At 44.4% G+C, this 27031-nt stretch overlaps 1 protein-coding gene across 2 annotated transcripts in view; it reads left to right on the forward strand.

Annotated features, from left to right (window-relative positions):
• Positions 1–1434: 1434 nt before the first annotated feature.
• zswim8 (zinc finger, SWIM-type containing 8) overlaps positions 1435–27031 on the forward strand; it is a 37256-nt gene continuing 11659 nt past the window's right edge. For both annotated transcript variants that reach the window (XM_018724991.2, XM_018724992.2), the window contains exons 1-17: positions 1435–1734; positions 2370–3198; positions 8055–8208; positions 8545–8639; positions 12813–12985; positions 16580–16687; positions 17403–17484; positions 17853–17973; positions 19248–19449; positions 19763–19938; positions 21499–22732; positions 23283–23414; positions 23611–23790; positions 24563–24746; positions 25078–25176; positions 25765–25889; positions 26705–26999. In XM_018724991.2, the coding sequence (XP_018580507.1) occupies positions 3021–3198; positions 8055–8208; positions 8545–8639; positions 12813–12985; positions 16580–16687; positions 17403–17484; positions 17853–17973; positions 19248–19449; positions 19763–19938; positions 21499–22732; positions 23283–23414; positions 23611–23790; positions 24563–24746; positions 25078–25176; positions 25765–25889; positions 26705–26999 (3538 nt within the window). In that variant the 5' untranslated portion in view covers positions 1435–1734; positions 2370–3020. The remainder of the gene's footprint in view (positions 1735–2369; positions 3199–8054; positions 8209–8544; positions 8640–12812; positions 12986–16579; positions 16688–17402; positions 17485–17852; positions 17974–19247; positions 19450–19762; positions 19939–21498; positions 22733–23282; positions 23415–23610; positions 23791–24562; positions 24747–25077; positions 25177–25764; positions 25890–26704; positions 27000–27031) is intronic.

Consider the following 27031-nt stretch of genomic DNA (forward strand, 5'->3'; position numbering starts at 1 on the left):
CTCCTAGAGTAACCCTAACCCTCCTAGTGTAACCCTAACCCTCCTAGAGTAACCCTAACCCTAACTCTCCTAGTGTAACCCTAACCCTCCTAGTGTAACCCTAACCCTTTTAGTGTAACCCTAACCCTCCTAGTGTAAGCCTAACTCTCCTAGTGTAACCTTAACCCTCCTAGAGTAACCCTAACCTTAACTCTCCTAGTGTAACCCTAACCCTCCGAGTGTAATCCTAACCCTAACCCTCCTAGAGTAACTCTAACCCTCCTAGTGTAACCCTAACCCTCCTAGAGTAACCCTAACTCTCCTAGTGTAACCCTAACCCTCCTAGTGTTAGCCTAACCCTAACCCTTCTAGTGTAAGCCTAACTCTCCTAGAGTAACCCTAACCTTCCTAGTGTAACCCTAACCCTCTTAGTGTAACCCTAACCTTAACCCTCCTAGTGTAACCCTAACCCTCCTAGTGTAACCCTAACCCTAACTCTCCTAGTGTAACCCTAACCCTCCGAGTGTAACCCTAACCCTAACTCTCCGAGTGTAACCCTAACCCTCCTAGTGTAACCCTAATCCTAACCCTCCTAGTGTAACCCTACCCTAACCCCAACCCTAACCCAGCCTGGCAGTTCACCCCAAACTACACGTACAGGACTTAAAACAGACCCTTGGAATGGCTCCAGGTTCTAGGTGTAGGGGCAGTATATCTGGACTACTCCTCATGGGGTTGCTTTCACATTTCACAACGTGCAGTTCACACCCATTCGGAAAAAATACCGTAAAGCAGATACGTTGCGCCGGCTGATGACACAAAAAGGAGGACTACGTGTAAATGGAAATATATAACATGCATTAAAGTAAATGGTTACTCATTATTCTCCTATCGAAAAGCCCGAAGGTGCATTGCAAAGGTTTTTGCCAGCAGATATTCCAAATTTCTTCAAAAACCAGATTTTTATAGATTCCCCCAAAGACATCAAAGCAAATTAACAAGTAACGTGTTAAATTTGAACCACATTATTATTATACACACAGTATATTATTATACTAAGTATACACAATACACTGTAATTTAAAATACTTAAAGGTTTACGCAAGCTCTTTTGATAATTTGTGCCAAAACAAATATATTGTACATAATGAATGGACAGATTTTCTGCAACATTCAGTTTTCCTGTGAATTACGGTTGTAAATATAATAAACCTCCGACGTCGACGCGTCAGCGCCACTCTAAGGAAAGAAAATACCTCATAGCAACAGAGGGGTGGGCGTTAAGGGTCAAAGGTTAATTTATTTAATTTTGAAAAAAAAAAAAAAACATTTCAAAGTGGCAGGAACGGATGTCATCTTGTGGTTTTTTAAATTTAAACGTTTAAAACACTTCCTTGCGCTGTGGCCATATTAGGCTCGTCGGGTAACATTAAAAATAGCCGTTGCTTCGTGCGGAAGGGGGGGAGGGCGCGCGTACGCGCACGAGCGGGGCGGAAGTGGGGATCAGCTGATGGAGGAGAGTCCGCCCGTGCTCAAGCCCGAGTCCGCGAGAGCCATCTTCCCGAGCTAGCGGAGGCACAGCGGGGGGGACAGGCCGCCGAAGCCGGGGGGATTCCCGGCGCTGCGAGGGGCACATAGTGGTAGCGGGACCCCGCTGAACGATTCCGGAACGGGGACGGAGCGAGAGCCGGGTCGGAGCGGCGAGCGGTCGGAGAAAATAGGGTTTTAAAAACAAAGGAAGAAGAGGGAATACGAGTGAGTGTACCGTACTACACACAGACTGTTTGGACAGACAGCCGTCTGAGGGTGACTCGGTCCGGGTTGGAAATGGACTTTGATGTACCTCAGGTGTCAGATTAACGAAGCGAACCCCTGGCGCTGGGTCTGTGGAACGTTACGCGAACGGAGACCGAGGGCTTCCTGCCGGAGACTCAGACTCTGTCGCCGGTGTGCGGGGGAGCAAAACACAACAAAACACACAGAGCGCCGTAGTCGTCGGTCGTGTGTGACACACAGTGACAGTGTGTCACAGGAGCCGCGAGGACGCCGGTGCCCACGAATGCCGGCGGCAGCGGGCTGCCTGTCCTATTCATCGAGGGTTGTTGTTTCGGGCTAAGGACGGTGCTGCGGGAACCGAGGGCTCCAGGTCTCGGTACGAAGAGCGTGCCACGCGCGTACCCCCTGTCTGCTCCCACTCACCACCTACCCGGCGAGGGGAGGGGAGGGGAGGGGAGGGGGTGTCACGCTGCTGACCGGATGGGCAAACAGATTAGTCAGAATTTCATTTTTTTTTTTTCCTTCTTTCTTTCTTGTGTTTATCCTCACATCGAGTTCTGTTGGGTTGTGCTGTTGTTTTTAATCATCCGTTCCTCTTTCCGTCCGTTTGACAGGTCTCGTTTCCCCCAACCTGCCCGCCCAGTTCTCCCCGGGGGGGGAGGCGACACCCAGCACCCTGGGGGTGGATGAACATCCAGTAAGAGCCGGGTTCGGGTCCCGCGCCGTGGCGGAGGGACGCTCGGCTCGTGGCTGCAGCGCCGGTGATAGCGCGCGAAGATCAACTTCAACTTGCGCCCGGGACACAGACAGCACCTCCAGATAACAGTATCGCATTGAACCGCACTGCCCTGAGGAGGGAGATAACGAGTTCCCCACCTCCCACCCCCGCTTTTCTCTAATGTCTTCGTCGCTGAGCGCTGATCACGGAGGGGCCGTCGGGTGCGACGCGGACCGCACGACTGTGAAGCTCCGCTGTCCGGCAGATTAGACGCGAGAAGATCCCGGCTGGTTTGGTTCGGAGACCCTCCTCACCCGTCAGGCTCCGCTGTGAACTTTTTTTTTTTTGGTCTTTTTAAAAGAAGAATCTCGTGTTTTAACCTTTTATATGTGCAAAAATTAACCTTCCAACTAACAGGCGTCGGTGAGGTTCGCTACACGGACTCCGTCCGTCCCACTTCTCCGACAGTGAGCCGCAGAACGGACGGACAGGGCGCAGTGTTCCTCCGCCCTGCTGCGGCCTTCGGTAGGAGCGGCCGGCCGATGTGATGGAACTGATGTTCGCCGAGTGGGAGGACGGGGAGCGGTTCTCCTTCGAGGACTCGGACCGCTTCGAGGAGGACTCGCTGTGCTCCTTCATCTCGGAAGCGGAGAGCCTCTGTCAGAACTGGCGAGGATGGAGGAAGCAGTCAGCAGGACCCAACTCGCCCACAGTCAAAATCAAAGGTGAGAGTCCCAGGGACCTTTAAGTTGAGCTCCTAATTCTTACTTTTTAATAATCATTCTCAATGTTATTAATCTTAGGTGATGCTTAGTGTGCATAACATGGTAAAGTATCATTTACAGCGATTTACCAGCAGCGCACAGCCTTTTGGGTAGGGTACTGCAGTTGGGGTGGGATTTGAGCTAACCACCTTAAGGCACCAAGACGACAGCTGTAGAAACGACACTACTGGCCGCTCCTGTTAAATGATGTTCGAAGGCAGTGCCCCAGTCTTTCTGAATTCTTGTAGAACTGTAGGTCAGTGAGTTTAATGCCCTTCTGGTCTCAGTTTGTCATTTTCCCTTTTGCCCTGTGAGCATCCCCTCCTTTGTATTTTCAAAGGTACTTTAATGTTCATCTTGCTTCTGTCCTGCTGCTGGTCTCTGATCTTCTGTTAGACAGCTTGCAAGTAGCCCACAGCAAGTTTGCCTGGCACGCTGGATTCCGATGAACTGGTCCTTGTACCCACTTCTACTCTCCCTGTCCAATAATAACATAAACTGGAGGAATTTGTGTGCAGTTTTTTTTTTTTTTTTTTTTATATTAAATAGAAACTCCTTAGGGACTTGGTTAATGGCTACTGCATAGATATGTTCAAAAATTGTTGGGGGCAGGGGGGTGGAGATCTGATTTGGCTGGTTGGGTTCATGGGAATTTGCTGCCTTTGTTGCTCTAATTAAAAACCCAAAGGTGGTGTTATAGCCGTCACCAGCAGCATTATGTCTCTGAATCCTGACATGACCATAATCCTGGTTTAGAGCTATCTAATTTTGGGGGGAAGAGGGTGCAGCAAGTTGAAATACTTAAAAGGCTGGGGTGTTGGGTGGGGGAGGCAGGGCTGCCTCATTTCATGTGCTTCCGCTAATAGGCCATTCACACTTGAATGAGTTCCCACATAAGCTGTGATCTCAATCTGAGCTGGCCGATTTATGCAGGCATTTGAAGCCGATGAAGATTAAGGTTTCTCTGGGCTTAAGGATGGACACCTTTCTCCGCGCTTCTGCAGCAGTGGCTCTTCCGTCAGATTGTTTTCTTCAGCCGGCCCTGAATTCTCCACGACTGCCTGTGGTCAGGCCTCAGGCCTCACTTGTAGCCCCTAGGACACATACATCATAGGTGTTCTCAAAACAAATGTCTGGACTGTGTTGAGAGAACTGTTTTCGCTGCTCTGTTCATAAGAATATCGATCCGTTTCTTTGCATTGCAGGAACCAGGGACAATAAACGATACCGTGGCCTCGATGCGTTTTCCTATATTGTACATTGTGATATTTTAAGTTTCTCTTTATTAATTACACCATGGAATGGTTTTGTAGTTACTGTAAAGAGTTCCATGAATTTTTCTCCCCCCTTTAAATAAATATCAGTACTTGTCATAACACCCTCCCTCTTGTTTTACTTACTAGTGCATTTTTCAGCTTCCTCCTTAGTACCGTGTTTTGTATGTATCTAACATTTGTGTTGAATTGACATGATCATCAGCCTCCCTTTGCCTGAAGTAGTCTGAAGCTTGCCCAGTATAACTCGTTGACTCTTCTGGTTGGTGTCTGGGAGAGTTCTGTAAGGTGGTTACCTTAAACCAAAAATGCACCTGTTGCCAGCATGCAGAAGCCAGCGTTGCTGAGCTTGTTCAGCCTTCTCTACCGTGAAGCGGCGCGACTCATTCCAGTACGGTTGGCAATGATGGGCTGAAGTACTTGTGGCAGGAATCTTCAGCTGATCACATCCAAAACCACGCGTGTCTGAGTGTGCTCCTGTACAAAAATCTTATCTGCTTAGCTCTTTCACACCCATTGGCATTACTTGCACCGTTAAGCAGGTATTTTATTCCTAGAGGTCCACACAGCTGGAGAAAAAAGCAAATTTAATGCAAAGGGACTGACTGTGTTTTCTGTTAGCTGCTGCACAAAAAGATGTTCATGAGGTGGAATAGCAGTTGTTTGAACTTATCAGTTCTTGAGGGAAGCTGTCACAGTAAACACTGTCTGGGGGACTGGAGGCATTTTTGATGGGTCTTACACAAGGACAAAAAAATGATACAGGGTCCACAGCCCTGACATGGAATGAGAGGCTAGGAGATAAGGTGCTGGTGGTAACTAAGTGAGGTATGAACTGTGGAAGCCTCAGGAATAATAGGAGTGGGTTTTTTTTTTTTTTTTTTTTTTTTTTTTCTTTCTTTCTTTCTTTCTTTCTGCTTTGTGTTAAGCATAGAATGTGACAGGTCCATGCCTTTTGGATGTCGTAGCTGTGGAGCTATACATACCTCTTTTTGCAAAGGCAAGTAACTGTTCAATATGGCAGTGATACTGCAGATATGTAAAGGATCCATATGTAACAATTCCTTAATTCCCTGTAGTAATTGAAAATCTCAAGTTTTCTGAGCACTCATGTTTCTCTTCTTCTGAACTTCATCTGGATTCCCCCCCCCCCCCCCCCCCCCCCCCCAGACTTGTTGCAGAACAGAGTTTTTGGATGAGAAGCAGTTCTTCACCTGTGAACATCTTTACTGGGGTGCTTTAGTTTGAAGGTCCTCCATTTCATGTATGGTTGATTAAATAATACTTTTTAGTCGTTGGCTATGGGTTGTGTCCTTTAAAAGTCCCCTTCCCATCTGCAGTTGTCGTATGCGAATGTCCACGATGAGGATAGTGATGGTGAAGACCCTCATCTCTCTGATCTTTAGCAGCTGGGCCTGAATCAGAAGACCACTCTTACAGCTAACGGCTTGTACTGCACACAATGAGTTGGCTCGCATGATCTGAGGGAATACAAGATAAGACCACTTTTCAAACGCTTAAACTAAAATTTAGACTTTTAAAAGCAAATTTAAAATATTGCAATAGGCCCAATCTTGCTTTCAAAATAAAACATGCCTTGAATATTTCTATTGAATTTTTAAAAAGTTAAGGCAAACTTTCATTTAATTTTTAAATTAGATGTTTATGGTTGGACTTTTGGGCTTTCGGTCCTTGTTTCGGTTTAGTATTTTGAGTTGTCCTTGTTTGGAAAGAGAAATTATCCTGATTCAGCTAGATGGAGGGGTCCCTTAAGGTCAGAGTGATTGCCATCCCACCCGCATTGCCAGGCATATCCTCGAAAGCCTCTGCTGTGCAAGTCGTCTGTCGATTTGCGTTGCAGTGATAAAACACCCCCAGCTTGGCATCTCTTTGTGTGTGTGTGTGTGTGTGTGTGGGGTGGGGTGGGGTGGGGTGGGGTGGGGGCTGAAGCAGACCGCAGACCACTGTGTTGCATTATGTACTGGCACAGTTGATCACACTGATCCAAGAGGGGTCGTGTCTTGCCCGGGTCACAAGCCGTTCCCCTATTATTGCTAAACTAAACTGGAGTGGATATCCCACCTCCGCATCGTAGACTTTTTTTTGCCTGACCATGGCTTTCTTGATGCTGCTGTCTTCAGCCTGCAAAGTTCTGGCCTACAGTTAGTGGGCTGCTCTCAGACTGATTAAGTTCTATGACTACCTGTGCGAGAACATTTACTGCTGCAGTTGGACTTAAATGGTAACCATACACCTGGCAAAAATAAGATGGACGTACCAAAATGTCATCTCTAGATGATGCTGCCAAAGAGAAGCTGGGCTCAGGTGTGGTTTGATTCTTAGTGAAAGTTTTTAATTTCTCGGATTATATTTATTTCCACTCCCGAATTTTCCTGCTGAGATCCTTGTTTGTAGTTTTTTGGTAGATGGAGTTAGGACAGGATTTTTAAAGATGAACTTCCTTTGAAGAAATATGCTGGTTATGCATTTGAAAGATATTTGGAAGGTCTGTGTTGTTTCTTTGGCACTCTTTCTCAACGTGGTCTGTGTTCGTGTGGTAGTGGTACCTGCTGTATTGTCAGAAGTGTTGCGGGGCTTCAGAGCAGCACAGCGTCCACACAGGATGTTGTGCAGAAAGCTGTGTTCCTTGGGGTATTACAGACCTAGTGGTGCTTGAGTGCAGACAGTCTTGAGTCCAATGTGGGGTTTTCCTGAACGCCCTGTCCAAAATGATTTGGAAATGGGGGGGCTTGTTTTTTTTTTTCCCTCTACTTTGTATTTCCTTTCATTTGTGGGGTAACAAGGCCCCTCAATTATTTCATGAGAAAGGTCACAATGCTCTCCCTCTACAGGATGAAAGGAGTGGGCTGATGAGTGTTTCTGACCCTCGCCCGTTCGCTTGTCACAATGGGTTCCATCACAGATTTACTTACGTTCTTGAGGAGGAAAAAGTCTGGAATGACCAAATTGAGGTAGCCCAGGCAGGAAAGGTTGTTACGGAAGATCCCTCTAGTGTTAACACAAAAGAAAATGGTAAGATTGTCTCTTTCTGCCAAAACTGTGGATGATGGCACTGCTATACAACTTCACAACCACAGCTGACAATATATTTCATGAAGTAAGACACTTTTAAAATGATGATTGTTTCTGTATTTTGCATAATCCATTTAGCTTCCTGTGAACAACCCATGCACACTGTGTTGTCCCCCCCCCCTTCTTCTTCCTGTGACATGGGTGCTGGCTGTGCAGTTGATCTGACATGCTGGTGACAAATGGTTTTCCACTCATCCCTATTGTAGATTGGATGCTGAGACCTTCTTTGTACTTTTTCCTCTCCTCTAGGCAGGTTGTAGCCCAGTGGCTACTGGTTTGGAACAGAAGGATACTGGTTCATATCCCAGGAACTGTTTGTGCCACTCCTGTCCCGCGAGCAGGAATTTAAGCTTTATAACCTTGCTGTGTAAAAGTTTCGAAACCTGAATATTGACAGTTAACGTGCTGAATGTATAGTATTAACAGTACATCTTTGTCTCCATGGTCCAGATGGCTTGGTGATCCCTCTGGTGGAGTTGTCGGCTAAACAGGTGGCATTCCACATCCCCTTCGAAGTGGTGGAGAAGGTCTATCCACCTGTCCCAGAGCAACTGCAGCTGCGGATTGCCTACTGGAGCTTCCCTGAGAACGAGGAGGACATCCGGTGAGGATTCTCAGGGTACATGCATGGAGTTTCTCCAGCTATACACTGTCTCGGGTGCCTCTGCTCTGGTTCTTATTACTGTCTGTTCTGTCAGGTGAGGTTTTTTTTTTTTTTTTGGTCATCTCTAAGAGGTGTGTGTTTAAAATCTGAGTCAGTCATGCACAGATCAGCTGCTAAGGGCATGTGTGATTTAGGCTAAGAGGAGAACATCAGGTTTTTGATAGTGACTCACACAGGATGTCCCCGTCTGCTAAAGTTACTGTGAAGATAATGTCCTGACAAGTCTGTTCTCTCTCTCTCTCTCGCTCCCCTCCCCTCCGCCCCCTCTTACTATAGGCTGTACTCCTGTCTGGCCAATGGCAGCCCTGATGAGTTTCAGCGTGGTGAGCAGCTTTACAGAATGAGGGCAGTGAAAGACCCACTACAGATTGGTGAGCAGCCATTCCTCTTCACCAGCCCACTCACCTTTGTCAGCTGCATGTGGGAGGGCTCTAACCACAGTGACAATGTGGAACTCATCACTTTTGTTTGTGGCCCCAGAACTGATGTGCAGTCCTGTATAACCTATTACTTTTTTGGTACATTAAGCTATAGGCTGCATTTTAGCCGCTTTTTTTTTTTTTTTTGTATCGGACGGGTGAGCATGTATACTGTCGAGATGATGGCAGTTCTCTCATTATGAGTTTTGTGGTGTTTGCTCACCAAAGCATCTTGGAACAGTAAACATTCTTTTGTGTGCACTTGTTTTTAACTGAAATTGCTTGTATTTGGATGCTTAAGTGTAGTCGGTCTTTGTGCCATGTAAGATGCTGGATTAGTGTGCTGACGTATTGAACGTGGTGGGTTGGATCAGAGTTTCAGGATCTTGTTTGTAACTCTGCTTTTTGATGAGGTAGAGATGTCACAGAAATCAGGTGTACGCACACAAATTTCCTCCTTATTTTGTGAGTAATATGGCAGCATAATGACTTCTAACAGAAATAGTTTATTTCTGGTGGTTCTTTGGTCCTTTAGTTTCCTGAGTCAGGGATGGGGTTACCAAGCCTGTGGTTATCATTCTAAGCTTGACCTTTATAGTTTTTGACTGTTAGAAATGTTAGCGTGGGAGCAGAGGAAATTACCTAAGAACTACACATGCACTGTTGTGGGGGAGGGTTGGGGATTCCACCCACGGGAACACCACCCATCACCCCAGGGCCTGAGCACCAGAAGGAGCAGTAGTAGTGGCTGTGACTAGCAGCATCTTTCCATAACCAATGCTAGTGATCACATTCTCAGCATAGCTATGTCAACCCATAGGTTTCAGGAACCCATCTGATGATGGTTACCACATTACATGGGGCAGAAGGCACAGCAGATTTTGAGAACAAATATCTTGCAATGTGGTGTTCTTTCACTTGTTGCTTGTGGACACCTCTATCACGCTATTCTTTGTTTTGTCCTCGGCGTCTGCTAGGCTGGCACGCATTTTCATTTCAACACATCACGTAGACCGTTCCGTGTTTTTATTTCATAGTGTATTAAAGCTTTTTGAGGAGATCTGTTAACTCAAGAAAGCAGCAGTGTTGAAGCTTTGGACTTTGAACAAAAAGATTTGTTCTGTAGGAGGATGTACTGCAGTAACCACTATTACTGCTTATCTCACAAGTGGCTGGTGTGATGTTAGTTTAGCTTGCATTTTTTAACATTTTAATTTGACAACAGATTTCCCCCATGTTCCATAATGCATGTGGAAGCTTAGATTATTTTATTAACTTATCATTGTATAACAGGGGAATGCTTTTAAAAATGGCCAAATGTATTTGATCAGCGTAAGAAGGTTTAATTTGATATTTTTTACTTCCATAAAAGCATACAGAAAAGCTGTGCATGTCCCTTTAAAGCAGGCAGCTGTGCTCTGTTGGTGTTGCCAGATGAAAGGCTTAGAGGAATTGTCCCAGGATGTGAAAGGATTATGAACTTTAATATTCCTAAACAGTTCAGGTGGTGAGCTATGCTGAGAAGGAGCGCAAGAGGACAAGCTGTGCAGAGGCCTGAAGTTTGCAGCACTGGGGCTACAGACCTGGCAAATGAGTCCAAGTATTCAGTACAGCATTAGCACACAGTGTGTACTGTAGAAAATGCACAAAACTAATTTGTATAAGTCTACACTGTTCGCTGTATACATCATAGCCATGTGTTCTGTGGAAACGCTGTTTGGAAACAGCGTTGAGAAACAAATTGAAGTTCCTATTGCACATCTTGCTGGTGAATCTCAAAAGGTGTGAGCCCCAGGTTCTTGGCAGCTTAATGCTTGAGAGCTATGCTTAACCTGAACTGCTCCAGTGTATGTCTGTCTGTAGAGGTGGGGACATGTTGGATGTGCAAGTTGCTTTCTGGTGGGGATGAGCTGTTTTGGTGAAACTGACATGTGAGCGGAGATGGGAACAAGAACTGCACCCAACCCCTGGTGGGCCTCATTCAGCTTGGACCCACGGAGCAGCACAGTACTGCATAGTGGCGTCTCCCCCGGTTCCCTAGGAGAGCACGGGCAGCCGGCCAGTGGGTAAAAGCCTTTGGCTGCCCCCTCCTCTCACTCCCCCTCGCATAAGAGTAAAAATGTCTTTCATTTCCTGGCTGCTGTAGAGGAGTTTGTCCATTTCAAGACCTGTACTTTGGGCGGCGGGGCGGGGGGGGGGGGGGTCAAGGCTCAGGCTCTGTCCTCACCTGCTCTTAGTCTCTCCTGAACCTCTTTAAACTCCCCCACACAAGTACTAGCAGCGAGTTTATTTGGAGTTCAGGACAGCTGGTAGCGTAGTCATTAGAGCTACTGGCTTTGCATCCAAAGGTCGCAGGTTTGATCTCCACCTCCGGCTCTAGTGCCCTTGAGCAAGGTACTTACCCTGAATTGCTCCAGTAAAATTACCCAGCTGTATAAGTGGGTAAATAATTGTAAGTAGCTTAACGTTGTAAGTCGCTTTGGAGAAACGTGTCAGCTAAATGAATAAATGTAAATGGAGTGAACAGCACTTGTTTTGGACCAGAGGTTTGCTTTTCTTTCTTCCATCTTCATGTTGCAGCATTTGTGTTGATGGCAAGTGACTTTCTACTGCTGTTGCAAAGCAACAACTGTTTACTTAATAATCAGCAGATATATTCTCTGTTGGTTTATTAAAACAATCTTCCTATTAGGTTTGTAATAAACAAACACATAATTAGAATTTTTCAGATACTCAGAGGGAATTCTTCCTTATTTAGCATACTAGGTTAAATCAAAGCAACATTTTATTATCTAAGACTGTTCAGAACCAGCTTCAAGTGGAAATCTTCACTTGCTAGATCTCCCATCTGCTGTTTTGCATTTTTGATTCTACTCACTGCTTGATTACTTCAGTCTACCTGTGTCCTTCCTCCTTAAATCTGTTGGGTTTCCTAGCAACACCACCCTCTAACCCAAACACATTCTTTTACAAATTTCTCAGACGAGACAAAGAGAGGAAGCCATTATCATTTTCAGTTTTTTTCTTTTGTAGAACCTTGGTGTACCAACTTGATTTTGTTCATTTAACACAGAAGTTGTAGATATTTATTGAAATTTACTTTGTTTTTTGAGGGGTGTGTGTATATAGTATCTATATTTTCCCTTAAAATTTTAAAATTAAAACAGTATTTCGGTTTAGTTTAAAACGTTGTTTTGTTTGTTTCACGTTTAAAACATTTGTTTTAGTGTTGTAAATGTTATGTATTTAAGTTATAGTCCATGTCCTTCAATATATTTATGATCTAATGTCAGTAAGCTGTAGCATAACTGATGCTTTGCAGAAATGTTAATTTTTTTTTTCTTCAAAAGGTCATAGGTGTGTAAATGCACTGTTAAATGAAATTAACTGAAAACAGGGACGTGTACAACAGAATTCAAGTGTTAGGATCACCATTATGTTAAAATCAGTCAGTTTAAAAACTAATGCATTGGACCTTTCATGATTTTTACAATATATCTGGACATTTTATGACACAAAAATAACTATGCTTCTGTGAATTCGGCAGATTTTGTCTCTTATGATGCGAACTCTACCTTTATTATAGCTCTACTATTATTGCTAAATAATGTTATCCACTGAATAAAGATTCACAGTGAAATACAAATGTTTAATGTGCATATGTAATTTTAGTTAAATGATGAGCAACTCTGCTACCATACATTTAACAGTAGAAATACAGTGAAATTTTATAAAGTTTTCATTTAACACACAAAATAATTGAAGTGAAACTGCATACATTAGATACTAATTTGTCTGTGAATAGTACTGTACTTCTAAAGGTCATGACTGGGGAGCTTGCTTGTGTTTGCTGAAAAAAGTACTACGCTTGTTATTTGACCAGTTTTTTTTTTTTTTTTTCCCCCCCCTCCTCCCCTTTTAAATGTGCTCTTTGATGTTAGACATTGTTTTGCTCATTCTTCAGTTATTCTGTTGCTATTAATCTATTTTGTTTTGCTAACATCATGCAATTTTTTTTTTTTTTCTTCTCACTGTGGGATTGGTTGACCTAATGTATGCTTGGGCTTTATTACTGGTTGTGTTTCGGTAGGACCGCTGATATGTTTCCCCTCTTCCTCTCTGCAGGGTTCCACCTCAGCGCCACCGTGGTGTCACCGCAAGCTGGCCAATCCAAGGGAGCCTACAATGTGGCCGTAATGTTTGACCGCTGCCGTATCACTTCCTGCAGCTGCACGTGCGGAGCTGGAGCCAAGTGGTGCGCGCACGTTGTGGCCTTGTGCCTCTTCAGGATCCACAATGTGAGTAAAGACACACAAGTGTCAATCAAAGTCTTAGTCCGTTTCTTGTGTTTCGTAGCTCCAAGCTGTCAGAGGTATTGCAGTGAAACTGGTTTAGTCATGTCACACATGATGATTCCTATTTTTTAGGAAATAGTGTGGATGCAATGTCTGTACCAGTCTGGAGAAATGAATTTCCTGTACATAGGTTAAAAAGGACACAGTGAGTTTGATACTTTTTGGTTGAACTTATGAATAAGGTATCAAATACTATATTTTGCTCATTACTGGATGGATTCACTTTAGTTCTATTTTGTAAGTTTTGTGGGCAAGGGTTGCAGTTATGAACTGGTTCAAGGGTTGCATGTGGTGAGGGGGGAATCAGTGATGTACTGAATCTTAAATGTCTCAATTGGGAGAAAAAAGAAGTGTGTATATATATAATATAGTGCAGCAGTGTTAAATATATGACCTGCTTTAACAACAAATAATGTCATTTCATGTATAGATGGATCAGGGTTGGTGATATTTAAATGGGGAAAAAAAATTCTGTTTACATTTACACCCTGTACTTCAGGCTTAGACTCTGCAACACTGTGACAGTAACTTGGATGATTGGGTAAGGACAGTGAGTGAATCTAGTAATAATAAAATTTGAACATTTTGTTTGTATAATGTTCTCCTCAGTACTCCAACCTATAATCTGTTATTTTACAATCCCCCCCACCCACCTCCGGACATATTTTGTCCACAGTTTGCTCAAAGCATTCTTTACAATTTTGCTGTCCAAAACTGGTTTTGATTTTTGACAATAATTTCAACTGCTGCAGAGCTTGCTGTGATCAGTGACCCTAACTTAGAGGGCCTGCTTCAGGGGGGAGAAGAAACCCATCGCTGTCGCAAAAGTTTAGTTTTTTTAGTTTGGATGCTTAAACTTTACCAGATTGGCCTTAAAATTTGTCAGCTGTAGATGGCATGTTGCGTGTGGTATCTTTAAGCGGTTTCATTGCTTAAAAATTGAAGCTCCTTTATTACAAATCACTGGCTTCTTTGTATCAGATGTTTGTCCATCTCACCTGAAATATCCTACAGTTGTCAAACTTTTTTTAGATTTAGAAGCCATGTTAAGTGGTCAACTTCAAGTAAATGCAAAATAAGTTATTGACTTGTGAACGTTAACGGTGCAAAAATCACGGCATATAAAGTACACTTGCCACTAAAGATAACTGAAGTGCAGCTGGACACAGGACAGCACTTGGAGAAGCCCCCAGTGTCATCTTCCTTATTGGTCACGTACTGCCTTCTGTCTGTAACTGTATTACTGTGGGATGCAATATTATTTTTACTAGTAGTGGTAGGCATAGTAATAGTTTACAAATGTTTTTGTGGCCCTCATGCTGTGGGTTGGCACAACTGATCTAACCAGAAAGGAAAATTGGGAGGGACCACCCTTGACTTGGATATCCTAGCTGGAGTTGGTGGGACCAGGCTTGGCCTTTTGCCCCCAGCTGTGTTGCTGGTGGTGACCCAGCGGTTGCCTCTCCAGCATGTGTGCTGTAGAAAGTGTTTCCATTTGGCTGAACAGTGTGTGTGGGAGGCAGGTTGCTTGCTCTGTGCACGTGCTCGTGGGGACCTAGCCCACTGCTCAGCTGCACATCTAAATTCATCAGAGCTACATTGTAGACCCCCAGTACTTTTGTCTTTGATTGTCTAACAACACATGTCTCTCTGCTGGCCCTGTTGTGGAATTCTACTTTGGAAGTGCTAGTGGAACTTGAACTCATAGCCCATTCTTGGTTACAAGAATCATCACTTTTATTCTCCGAGTTTAAACTGGTTCTTCATGGTTGTTCTTCAGTATCCAGGGAATCGGAAGCGAAGCATTGTCATCCTTTTTAATCCGGTAATGCATGAAAGATCAGATATAATTGAATTTAATGGCATTTGGGGGAAATGCCTAATTTTTGAAAAGCACCAAGAAGCTGCTAGAGAAGTCTGTTTGGTTTCAGCTACGTAGAAGGGGTCAGTTACTCTGAAGTGTGCCGAATGAATCCATTTCTGGCATCCCGTCACCCTAGTCATCAAACTCCTTTCCCAAGGAAGTATTAAAGCCTATAGCCCTCCATAACTGGCTTGTGACCTTCATCAGGCATGCATGAGCCTCATTAGATATAATATTGAATCTGCTGGATTAGCAGTAAAGTAATTAACTGCTCTGAGTCTCCAGACAGAAGGCCTGTTTTATCTCCTCCTTGGCAGTTATTTTTCTGCCTTTATGGAAGTGATACCCAAGCATGGCACCACTGTTCTAGAAACATTTAATTAGTAGGTGAGGTTGATCTGGGTTCAGACCTGTGCCCTGTACTTTGCATTTTGTAATTAAGACTAAAATCATGCTATAGTTTTTTTTTTCTCCTCTTTAATGAAACGACACAACCTCAGCTGGTGCCTTACTCTAGACACTGTGCTCCGAGGAAAAGGCTAGTGAAACCCAGAGCTTTGTGTGGGTCTGTCTGAATTTAGCTTTGCCCTTTTGCTAGCCCGTGCCTGTAAAGAGGCTGTGTGGTTTTTGCAGTGAGTTATGTGTTTCTTTGCAGCTGCATGCTCACCTAGAATTCCCCTTCAGCCCTCCCCCACACTCTACCTCCCATGGGTTGATGATCCAAGGTTTGTCAGCAGCACTGTTTTGTGTTTTGCTTGGTTCCTATGTTGTCTAGTTTATCACAGTATTGAGAATTAGTAATGATGAATGTTCTTGTAGTTGTTGCGGTACTCTCCCATCTCATCAGATCCAGGTGTTTTCTGTGTTGTGAATGGCCAGTCTCAAGTGTTAATCCCATTCCGTAACCCCCTCCCTTGTGTGTGATGGGCAGCAGAGTGCATTTTTAAACAAGTGGCATTTTCAGTTGCCTCATGGGAAAATTCAACATTCCCTTCAATGACCTTTTCATGAGCCTCAGAGAAAATTAGTTGTTGTCTTCAAACCTTGGCTGCCTCTGTTTTCATGTATAATGCATGGGCCAGATTGCAATTTGCAAATGAGAGGTTTAGTGTGCTCAGGAGGAGTGTTGATGTGAACCACAGAGGGGGAACAGAGCAGGTGTTCTCACACTGGTTACATGAAGAATGTCATGGCTGATACAGCAACCATAGTCAGAAGACTGGAGGTGAACGAGTTCAGATTCCAAGTAATTGCTTGAGCACATTAGCTGAAGTGTGTTGGCTCTTTAAATCTGCTGGTTTAAAGGGATGAATAGCGTGAAATGGTTGCAAGGTTTCCTGGTTGACGCTGTTTGAGGAGCACGTAATGAGTCAGAACATAGGGGCTATGCTTTGGCACTCTTCCTGGTTGAAGGGCTTGATATTTGGTTGGGGTGTTTTCAACAACCTGGTTTCTTTATTTTATTTTTTTTATTTATTTATTTATTTTTTTAAAAAAAGATAATTTGTCATTACGTGTTCTGATTTGAAAGCTTGACGTTTCATAGGTCTTTTAAATGTGTTTGTGGTGCCCATGTGGGGCAGCAGATGTGGCTTTTGTAGTGGTAATGGATGCAGTAGAGATGGGTTTGTGCCATCCAGCTGATGGTAGTGATACATCCCCCATCTTTGTAGGCATCAGCGGTGTGCCTGCGTGCCCCTGTCTCGGAATCCCTGTCCAGGCTGCAGAGGGACCAGCTGCAAAAATTTGCCCAGTACCTCATCAGTGAGCTTCCCCAGCAGGTAAGACTACCTCCCTGCCCAAATGCAGACACTAGACAAGAAGCTCAAAGACCCTGCACCTTTAGAGTTCTGTACAGCTGACTGCCCAATGATTTTTTTTACTGGCATCTGTTGCATGGCTTATTGTTCTATAGATCACTTTAGTCTCTTACAATGACATTTTTGGCCATTGTGTACTACAGCTGAATAATACTAAAACTTCGGTTATTCTATGTCTCAGCTTACTTGCATAAGGCAGGAAAAATGTATACTTAATTATCTTTGTGTAGTTGAACACTTTTATTAAAAGACAAAGGTTTGGTGCATTTAATTTTAGTCATTGTAATAAAAAGGATCCATCTGTATGGTGTAACTCGATCTAATGGACGACTGCTGGATTTCCAGGGCCCGGACTGGTAGAGATAGCCATTCTCTGTGCTTTGGCAGCTGCCCCCTCAAGTGTCTGTCTCCACTTTGTCTTAGCAACACACTGGCTCCATTGTCTCCCAGTGCATTACAGCCTTTAGAACAGCGTAGGTGGTGTAATGTTACCCAGTGGCCGGAGGTCACAAAGCCTAATGAAATATCCACTTTGAAAGTGGAAGGTTTGGCTGCTTGTTGTGGGTGGTTCTGTGTTTGTATCAGTTTGTGCATACGTTTGTGGAACAAGCCGAAAGGTGTTTCTAAGGAGACTGGGTTGATCAGAACAAGTTGGCACCATGTTGTGTCATTTCAGATTCTGCCTACAGCCCAGCGTCTCCTGGATGAGCTTCTGTCTTCCCAGTCCACCGCCATCAACACAGTGTGTGGAGCTCCAGGTATGTTCCTCAGATGCTCCTAGCTTGTGCTTTTCCGTGGGTCCCCTGATGAGCAGAAATGTTGTGTAAATCAGGTTTAGACCCACAATGGATTCACGACTTATGTGACTTAGATCTTTAAACAAAGAGCACAGAGCTGAGTGTAAAGAACGTCAGAAGTCTACATGTGTGGAAACTTAGTCAAGACAATGACACAACCTGATCTCCCAGCCTTAGAACACACATTGGCGTGTGCTTCTGAAACACTTCACCTGTACCAGTAACACACAGTGTTTGATTCAAAGCTTCCTTTTAGCCAAAAGTGCACCAAATCTTTTAGGCATGAAATTCTGTCCAGGCCAATGACGCACGTTCTCCTGTCTGTTCAGACCCGACAGCAGGCCCCTCAGCTTCTGACCAGAGTACCTGGTACCTGGATGAGTCAACGCTCAGTGACAACATCAAAAAGACACTGCATAAGTTCTGTGGGCCTTCCCCTGTGGTGTTCAGGTAAGAGAACTGCTTGTGGTGGGGTTGGGGTCATGGCTTGTCCTTGACTTGTGTGAAGCAAGGCCTTTGCCATTCATAATGCACCTTGTTTTTGCGACTCTTGTTAAAATGTGTTTAGGTAGCAACTGTGGTGTAACTGTGTGGAGAAAGTCTGCAGTAATCGAAGCAATTTCAAAGGAATCTCCTCACATTGCCATGTATGCAGCTGATAGCATAGTGGTTAAAGCTGCTGCCTTTGTACCCAAAGGTCACAGGTTTGAATCCCACCTCCAGCTGTAGTACCCTTGAGCAAGGTATTTGACCCTAAAATTGCTCTAGTAAAAACAACCAGCTGTGTAAATGGGTAAATAATTCTAAGGAGTCGAGTCAAGAGATGCTTTGTCATTTTAACCTGTTGGAGAACAACAATTCAACAAAAGTATTAACATTACACTGTAAGTCACTTGGGAGAAAAGAGTCAGCTAAATGAATAAATGCAAAAGAATGAATATATGCTGATGTGTTTGTCATAGCTGAGCTCATAAATGGTTATGCTTGACTGACCTTTGATTTAATGAATCAAACCACTTTGAACAAAACCGCTTGTGCGGAGGAATAATTTTTCTCTGGTACCAGAAACTGAGTTTGTGTTTATCTATGAAAACTGCGTTTGTGCCAATAAAAAGTTAATTTCACACACATCACCATTAAAATTGAAGCAGTACGGAATTTTAGTATTGCATATTTAATTCTCTTTATCTGAGCAACTGTATAGGTGATTTTGATTCAATAGTCTCTCACGCACTGTCTGAAACCGCTTGTCCCGGGCGGCGTCGCAGCGAACGGGAGCCTACCCGGCAACACGGGGTGCAAGGCCAAAAGCGGAAGGGACACACCCTGGTCGGGATGCCAGTCCGCCGCAAGGCGCCCCAAGCAGGACTCAAACCCCAGACCCAACACATAGCAGGCCCCGGCCAAGCCCGCTGCACCACGGTGCCCCTCCGGTTCAGTAGTCGTCATGACCATTTGTAATGCTTTCTTTTGCTAGTACATTTAGTATCCATTTAGTGGATGCTTTCCTATGAATTCTAAGTTACTAGCAATTGTTTACCCTTTATCTAGGCAATTTTCAACTTGCTAGTTGATCACAATTTTAAAACTAGATTTTAAAAAAAATCTATTCTTTTAAATATATGAATTGTTTCTTGAGCCATATGGCTCAACCCCACAGCTTTCTGGGTGCATTCTCCTCTGTGGTCTGCTGTGGTCCTTATCCTCATCCGCTGTCTATGCAGTGACGTGAACTCCATGTACCTGTCCTCCACGGAGCCACCAGCTGCTGCGGAATGGGCATGCCTTCTCAGGCCCCTGAGGGGCCGGGAGCCCGAGGGCATCTGGAATCTGCTGTCCATTGTAAGAGAGATGTTCAAGCGGAGAGATAGCAACGCAGCGCCGCTACTGGAGATTCTAACAGAGCAGTGCCTCACCTACGAACAGGTAGCGTACTGTTGAGAACCACTCACCTTTACCTTTATCCATGTTCTTCCTCAATGTGCTCTTATTTTCCTCAGTTCAAATTGTTATATACCATGTTTACATGGTCCCCTCCAGCATTTCACACAGTAAAAAAATGTATAATACAGAATTGGTGTAATTGGCAATATTTTGAATAATCTGTCATTGCTTAACTGTGTTGGCCTGGTTAGTAGCTCTGCTGCTCTTTCTCCCTTTCCCCTTCTTTTTTGTTGCTGTTCCTCCTCTAAATGGCCTTGAAAAGAGGGTATGGTGAGAGCTTCCTGTTTCTCCCCAGATCATTGGATGGTGGTACAGCGTGCGCACCTCAGCTTCCCACAGCAGTGCCAGTGGCCATACAGGCCGCAGCAATGGCCAGTCAGAGGTGGCAGCACATGCCTGTGCCAGCATGTGTGATGAGATGGTGGTCCTGTGGAGGCTGGCTGTGTTAGACCCAACTATGAGCCCTCAGAGGTAGTTTGAACATATGCACAGATTGACACACATGACACATTACAGGCCAGTAGCCTCATGCTCAAGCTTACCTTTCCCAACACTGAGAAATGGTTCACCCTGTAGACATGAAGATGATGTAACATGCTCACCTTTGTGTCCTGAACTGGTCAATATCTCAATTAACCAAAACAAGGTGGTGGCAGAAGTATCATATTCGGGTGTCAGTTAAAGCACATTGCCAGCAGCTTCTCTATGTACTCCCCCCAATTTACATCGGAGTCCAGTTGTGTTTTGCAGATAGAGACTTAACGGTTTAAAAAAGTACACACCCCCCCTCTACTTAAGTCAATTCGACTTGCGTAAATATGGATTTGCATAAAAAATTCCCAGCATACATATTTGAGGATGGCACGTACGCAAAACTTTTGAAATACAGAGCCGCAGAAGTGCAAGTCGGCATAGCCACGCAAGGCAGGATGCTGCATCTTCCCAGTTTTCGCATGTTTTGAGCAGTGAACCCATCTCTTCCCATTAGGGAAGTGCTTTTTTTCCGCGTATGTATGTATGTATGTATGTATGTATGTATGTATGTATGTATTTATTTTTTTTAACCTTTTCATTATTCACAATGCCTGGTGGTAAACGTGCACTTCAAAGAATCACTTACTGCTGAATCTGCCCACATTTAAAAAGGGTCTTAAAACTCACCTCTTCCAGACTCACTTCGACCATGATGTACTAAGTTCATGTAACATGTAAATATTCATGCACTATAACTTTGAGATCATGCCTGTTAAACAATGGTTAAATATAATGTATAAAAAAAAAACTAGGAAGGAATTGTTGATATTCAGATAGTTTTACACAGCCACTTTTATGATGTCTATTCATTCATATGGTGGTAAGAAACACTGTACTTAAGAATCATGCATTTGCATCCAAGTGTCTTTCTGGTAATGTAATGCACACATTGTATTTTCTATGAGATGTACATCACTGTGGAGAAAGGTGTATACTAAATGAATAAATGTAATTGTAAGGCAAACAAGAACCTTCTCGCAAGAGTACAGCAATCGATTTGGAGATGAAATTGGAAATAAGGAAGTATGAAGGTGGACAAAGGTTATAGTCTGTAGCATGGGAATCAGGTTTAGCCATATCGACTATAAATAGGATAGTGAAGGAGGCTGCACGTGAAAGGAACAGCTTGCATGAAAATGACAATAACGAAGTAACGTCAAGGTGCAGTAACAGATGGAGTAATTATTAGTGTTACGTTGAATGGTTATGTAAGGGATTGAAGAACGGTCTATTTACGTAAGTCGAGGGGTGTCTGTATAGATGTTTTCAGCAACATGAACCAGAAAAATTTTGACAATCTGTGTACTCTCCCTGTGGAAGCACCTTTCTTTAAGACATAGTTTACACTTTTATAAATGTATGAGAAAGTTACCAATTGCCTAAGGATGTCTGTCTCTCTGGTGCTGATGACTCTTAATGTGTGCATGGCGCTACCCTTGAGTCCTTGTGTGTCGCAGCTATATATATATTCCCGTTTCTGTCTGCTCTGTTCTTCAGGCGCTCAGAGTTGTCTGCTCAACTGAAGCGCTGGCACCTCAAGGTGATTGAGATTGTGAAGCGGGGTCAGCACCGAAAGTCCCTGGACAAACTCTTCCAGGGCTTCAAGCCAGCCGTGGAGTCCTGCTACTTCAGCTGGGAGGTGGCTTATCCTCTACCTGGCATCACCTACTGCAGCGCTGACAAAAAGAGTGCCTCTTTCTGCTGGGCACGTGCAGTGCAGCAACAGCGGGGTGCACGAGGTGGACTGAGTGATCATCCAGAGCCTGGAGGTGGTGCTGGGAGCACTGGAGGTGGGGGTGGACGCTTGGGTTGCTCAGAAATTGGTGGATCTGAGCACAAGAGTCGCGGCAGCCACCTGCCTCAGCAGGAGCTGGCTGTCAGACCCAAAGAGACACTCATGAGCAAGAGGAAGGGTCTGTCTTCGGGGGGTGGTAGTGGAATGCTGGTCCGTCTTGGTGGGGGGGTCTCTTTGGCTCTGGATGAAAGCAGCAAGGGGACATACAAGCCCAGTTGCAGTAGCTCCTCCATGGGAAGTAAAGCCAAGCTGGCCCAGGGAGGGAAGGCAGGTAGTGGGCCTGCAGGGATGAGTGCCAAACACGGGGGCAGCAAACGGCGCACAAGCAGCGAAGACAGCTCTCTGGAGCCGGATATGGCTGAGCTCAGCCTGGATGATGGCTCTAGCCTGGCTCTGGGGGCAGAGGCCAGCAATACTTTTGAATTCCTGCCAGCCCCGCCTGAGTTATTGTCTGCTCCTGGACCCCTTTTTCTAGAGCCCCGCAAATACAGCAGCATTCCCTTTCCCAAGGAGTCCACCTCTGATGGCAATCAAGCCTCCCACGTGCTGCCCTCAGCCACTGAAGCTGTACCCTTATACCCTAATAAAGTAGCAGCACCTGAGATGGAGAAGGAGGTAGAGCTGGAGGTGGAGATAGAAGATGATGTGAGTGAGGATCCCGTGGAGGATGGACAACCTACCACCTCTGCATCTGCTACAGCCACTGTGCCTCTTCACATTCACAGGGACACGAACAGTGGAGCGGGACAGGCTTTGTCTACCCCCCAGGTCCCAGAAGCAGTGGCAGACCCAGGAGGAGAGGATGATTATCAGGCCTACTATTTGAGTGCAGCATCTGAGGAGGGGGCTGAGCGTGCACCTCCTGATGGGAGCCATGAGGAAGAGCCTGATGTCTTTGCTGGGATCAAGCCACTGGAGCAGGAGGGTCGCATGGAGGTCAGGAGCAGCTAAAACTGGGCATTTGACATTAAACACAGGTTGCTGATCCTGTGATTTCCAGCATTGTGGAGACACTAGTTGGCCAAGTGGTCAGTGACCCACTAATTATCAGATAATTGAACAGCATTTAATTAATATTGAAAGTAAGTACCATATACAGCTGCTTTGCTGTTCTGTGCTTGTCTGTACATGGCTTCATCAGACATCAATCCTGGGATCCCTTCTAAGAGGGAGATGAATGTCCTGATAACTTGATAGATGAATGAGTCATGTAAAACTAAAGTGCAGCCAGCTAATTGGTTTAATTTCCCCCAAACACTGAGAGTTATGAGTAGTATAATGAAGAACTAAATTGACCATCCTGCCGTTTTACCCTAGCTAGAGGTACATTGTCTGGAATGTAATTTGCCATTATAAGCGTGTCTTGGTGGCTTTAGTAATTACTCTGTTATTAAGCAGTGATTTGTTCACCCTGGAAAGTAGGGAATGGATGTGTGGTTTTTCATTAGAAGTTAAATGCCGTAATGTCTGTATACCCATACACCAGGTGCTGTTTGCCTGTGCCGAAGCCCTGTATGCCCATGGATACAGCAGTGAAGCGTGCAGACTTGCTGTGGAGCTGGCCACAGACTTGCTAGCCAACCCACCTGACCTCAAAGTCGAACAGCCACAGACAAAGGTTCAGTCTCTTAATAGTCTTGACTACTACAGGACTGATTTTCTGGCTTCAGATAAAGTTTTTTGCATCTTTGTAGAGCTTCTGGCCTTTCAAGAGTCTTGTCTTGAAAGTTTCATGGTAGTGACTTTTGTTTATAAATGGCTTTTGTTTGAATTCAGAGTTCACACATTGTGCAACTACCCGTCTGTCTTGGCAGGGAAAGAAAAGTAAAGTTTCAACCACGCGGCAGACACAGGTTGCCACCAACACCCTGTCCAAGGCAGCCTTCCTGCTGACTGTGCTGAGTGAACGTATAGAGCATCACAACCTAGCCTTCAACACAGGCATGTTCTCTCTGGAGCTGCAAAGACCGCCTGCTTCCACTAAGGCCTTGGAGGTGGGCGTGGTCTCCTGTTTCCTGGCATCCTATGTGGGGTCAGATGGGCAACAACATTGTCCTAAATCAAGGAGCAACAGAGAAGAAACTAGCAAAAAAATTACTGATTCAGAATTCAGTGAAGGGGAGCAGTAATTTTACTACAAAATTATTTTCGATCTACAAAAATTTAATAGTTGCTGTGAAAATCATTTTAAAAGGAGTCAGATGCTTGAGGTGAAATATAGGAACATCTGATCATTCCGTTTGGTGATGGTGTAATCCTTTGCATACAAAAAACATGTTGATTCTCTGTTACCGAATTGGCGTTTATATAGCATGTTTTTTGAAATGCAATTATGAATGAAAATAGTTTATAAAGTGATCAAAAGTGGACCAAACTAAACGCTTAAAAAGCAGCTAATCCTGGCAGGCTCATTTGTCGGTCCTGGCGGTCTCTCTCTGATTTGTGTGTTAGATATTAGTGTCCAGGAGCAACTAAAGAATCTTTTTTGGTTGCACAGTATGTGCTGAGCACATTGGAGGTGACACAATGGGCTGCTTCTGTTTGATGATACATGATACTTGATTGCTAATCATAGAGAAAGTAAGTATTGACTTGTTTGCTTTCCATGTCTTCTGCTGTGTCAGTTTGAGTGTGAAGAACAGGCGAAAGGGGAAGGTGTTAGAGCTACAGACAGCCCTACTGGAATGTCCTGTAGTGTTGAGTGTGCACGTTTTACAGGAGCATGGACGTATTTTCACATCTCGAAGCTGTGCTCTGCTCCTCTAGGTGAAGCTTGCATATCAGGAATCGGAGGTGGTGGCCCTGCTGAAGAAGATCCCGCTGGGTGTTGTGGAGATGAGCGCAATCAGAGACCGAGCTGAGCAGCTCCGTGACGGCAGCTTTTGTGACTATCGACCTGTACTTCCCCTCATGCTGGCCAGCTTTATATTTGATGTGCTCTGCACCCCAGGTGAGACACGGAGACAGTTGGGATCGTTGTACACTGTTGTTCATGCATGGATATAGACACATGCTCCAAATCCATCACATCTAACCGTATATCTAAACAGATTACACACATTGTGTAAGTGCATGCAGATGTTGCAGATTTAGTGATCTGAAGAATGTGAAATGTATGTGTTCTGGTGAAAGGAGTCCTTTGACAACCCCAGTAGGTCTGGGACTTGTCCACAGCTACCATGATGTAAAAATGTCCTCACAAAAGTTAACACGTGGCTCTCAGTAAGACACAAATTACCGTGACCCTGACTCTTTCCCCTGAAACCTGTCTTTGTGCATAGTGGTCTCTCCTACGGGCTCTCGTCCGCCCAGCCGTAACCGCAACAACGACATGCCAGGTGATGAGGAGCTGGGCTTTGAGGCAGCAGTGGCAGCACTGGGTAAGAATGTGCCTGGTGTCCCCCTCGTTTTCTACATCTTTCCAATGAAGAGCATTTCACTTTAAGGGTCTGCTTTGATATTTAATGACATGCTCTAATGAAGGTGACGTAATGTACCTTGAGATTTTGTTGTGCAGCAGGTAGTTTAGTGGTTACAGCTGCCAGCTCTGGTCTCGAGAGGTTACAGGTTTGAATCCCACCTTCTGCTGTTAGTCCAACCTGACCAAGGTACTTGCCTTGAAAATCACTCAACTGTATAAATGGGTAAGTGTGAGTAGGTTAATGTCATATGTTGCTTTGGAGAAAATGATCAGCTAAATAAATAAATGTATATAATATTTTGTTTAAATCACCCCTGTGCATTTGGAGCCCTCTCTTGACCATTCAGAAATGCTGCAGGCAGGACATTTTTTTTTTTCCCTTTTTTTTTTCTCCCCCTTCAGTAATTCATGAACACCTGGGAATATTTTACATTTTTAAAGGTTTCTGAAGGTGGAGATAATTTACTGTAATTGCATACTGCAGGGTTAGACTTTTTCTTGCCTGAACTTTAGAGACTTTTTTTTTTTTTTCTCCCCCCCATAACAGGGATGAAGACTACAGTAAGTGAGGCAGAACACCCCCTGCTTTGTGAGGGTACTCGGCGTGAGAAAGGAGATCTGGCTTTGGCGCTCATGATCACATACAAAGATGACCAGAGCAAGCTGAAAAAGGTGAAAATGTGTGTCACGGGATGCACAAATGCTCACAAGCACATGGCACCTACTGTAATGAGCAACATACTGCTTTAAAATAGTTGGAAGAAAAAATATGTGAACCGTTAACATACATCTTTCTGCATTAATTAGTATAACTTGTGATCTGATCTTCAACTAAGTCACAATAATAGACACACAATCTGCTTAAACTAATAATAGAAATTGTGCTGCTTGTCAGTATTGAATATATAATTTAAACATCCACAGTTCAGGTTGGAAATGTATATGACACCTTGTATTTAGTAAATGGTGCAACTTTTAGCAGCAATAATCTCTGCGTAAATGTATTCTGTAATTGCTTATTTCTTGCAATTGTAACTAAAATGAGTAACTCTAAGATGGAATGTGACAATACTGTACCCACAGCTTTCTGGTGTCACGTTTCTCAAGTTCTTTTTGCCTTCCAACAAGTCTTAGTACCAGGACTGGGTCTAGACTGAGAATGCTCTAGATCCTCTGGAGAATTAGATCAGGAGTTCTTAGCCTGAATTCTGTGAAGTGCAGGCTTGTTTAAACAATTTTGAAAAGTGTTTGTTTGTATGCTTTTACTATCCAGCTTAAGTGTACAGGTGGTCCCCGATTTACAATGGTTTGACTTTACGATGGTGAGCTGGCAATAGACATTGAGTAGAAACCGTACTTTGAATTTTGAATTTGATTGATTTCTCAGGCAAGCAATGTGCCGTATTTAAGGGGCCTAAGGCCTAGAAAGGGTTAAGTGTATCTTTCAGATTATACTCATCAATTTTTGACTCTGCATGATGTTACAGATCCTGGACAAGCTTCTGGACCGTGAAAGTCAAACTCATAAACCTCAGACCTTGAGCTCCTTCTATTCCAGCAAGCCAGCAACCAGTAGCCAGAAGAGCCCCTCTAAGCATGCAGCGCACAGCAATGCTGCTGGTGTACCTGGTGGTGTGTCCAAGCATGCAGCACCTGCAGCAGGAGCTTCTGCCTCAGTGCAGGGCATGGCTAGTGGGGGTGCGGCTGGGCAACAGGCGGCGCTTCCTGGCACTGTTCAGAATGCAGCCGCAGGAGAGGGCTTCAGTGAGAACAGTGAGCAGGGTATGTGGCTGAAGAACATCTATTTCTACTTT

This window comes from Scleropages formosus, chromosome 8, assembly GCF_900964775.1.
Source record: "Scleropages formosus chromosome 8, fSclFor1.1, whole genome shotgun sequence".
Lineage (NCBI taxonomy): Eukaryota > Metazoa > Chordata > Actinopteri > Osteoglossiformes > Osteoglossidae > Scleropages > Scleropages formosus.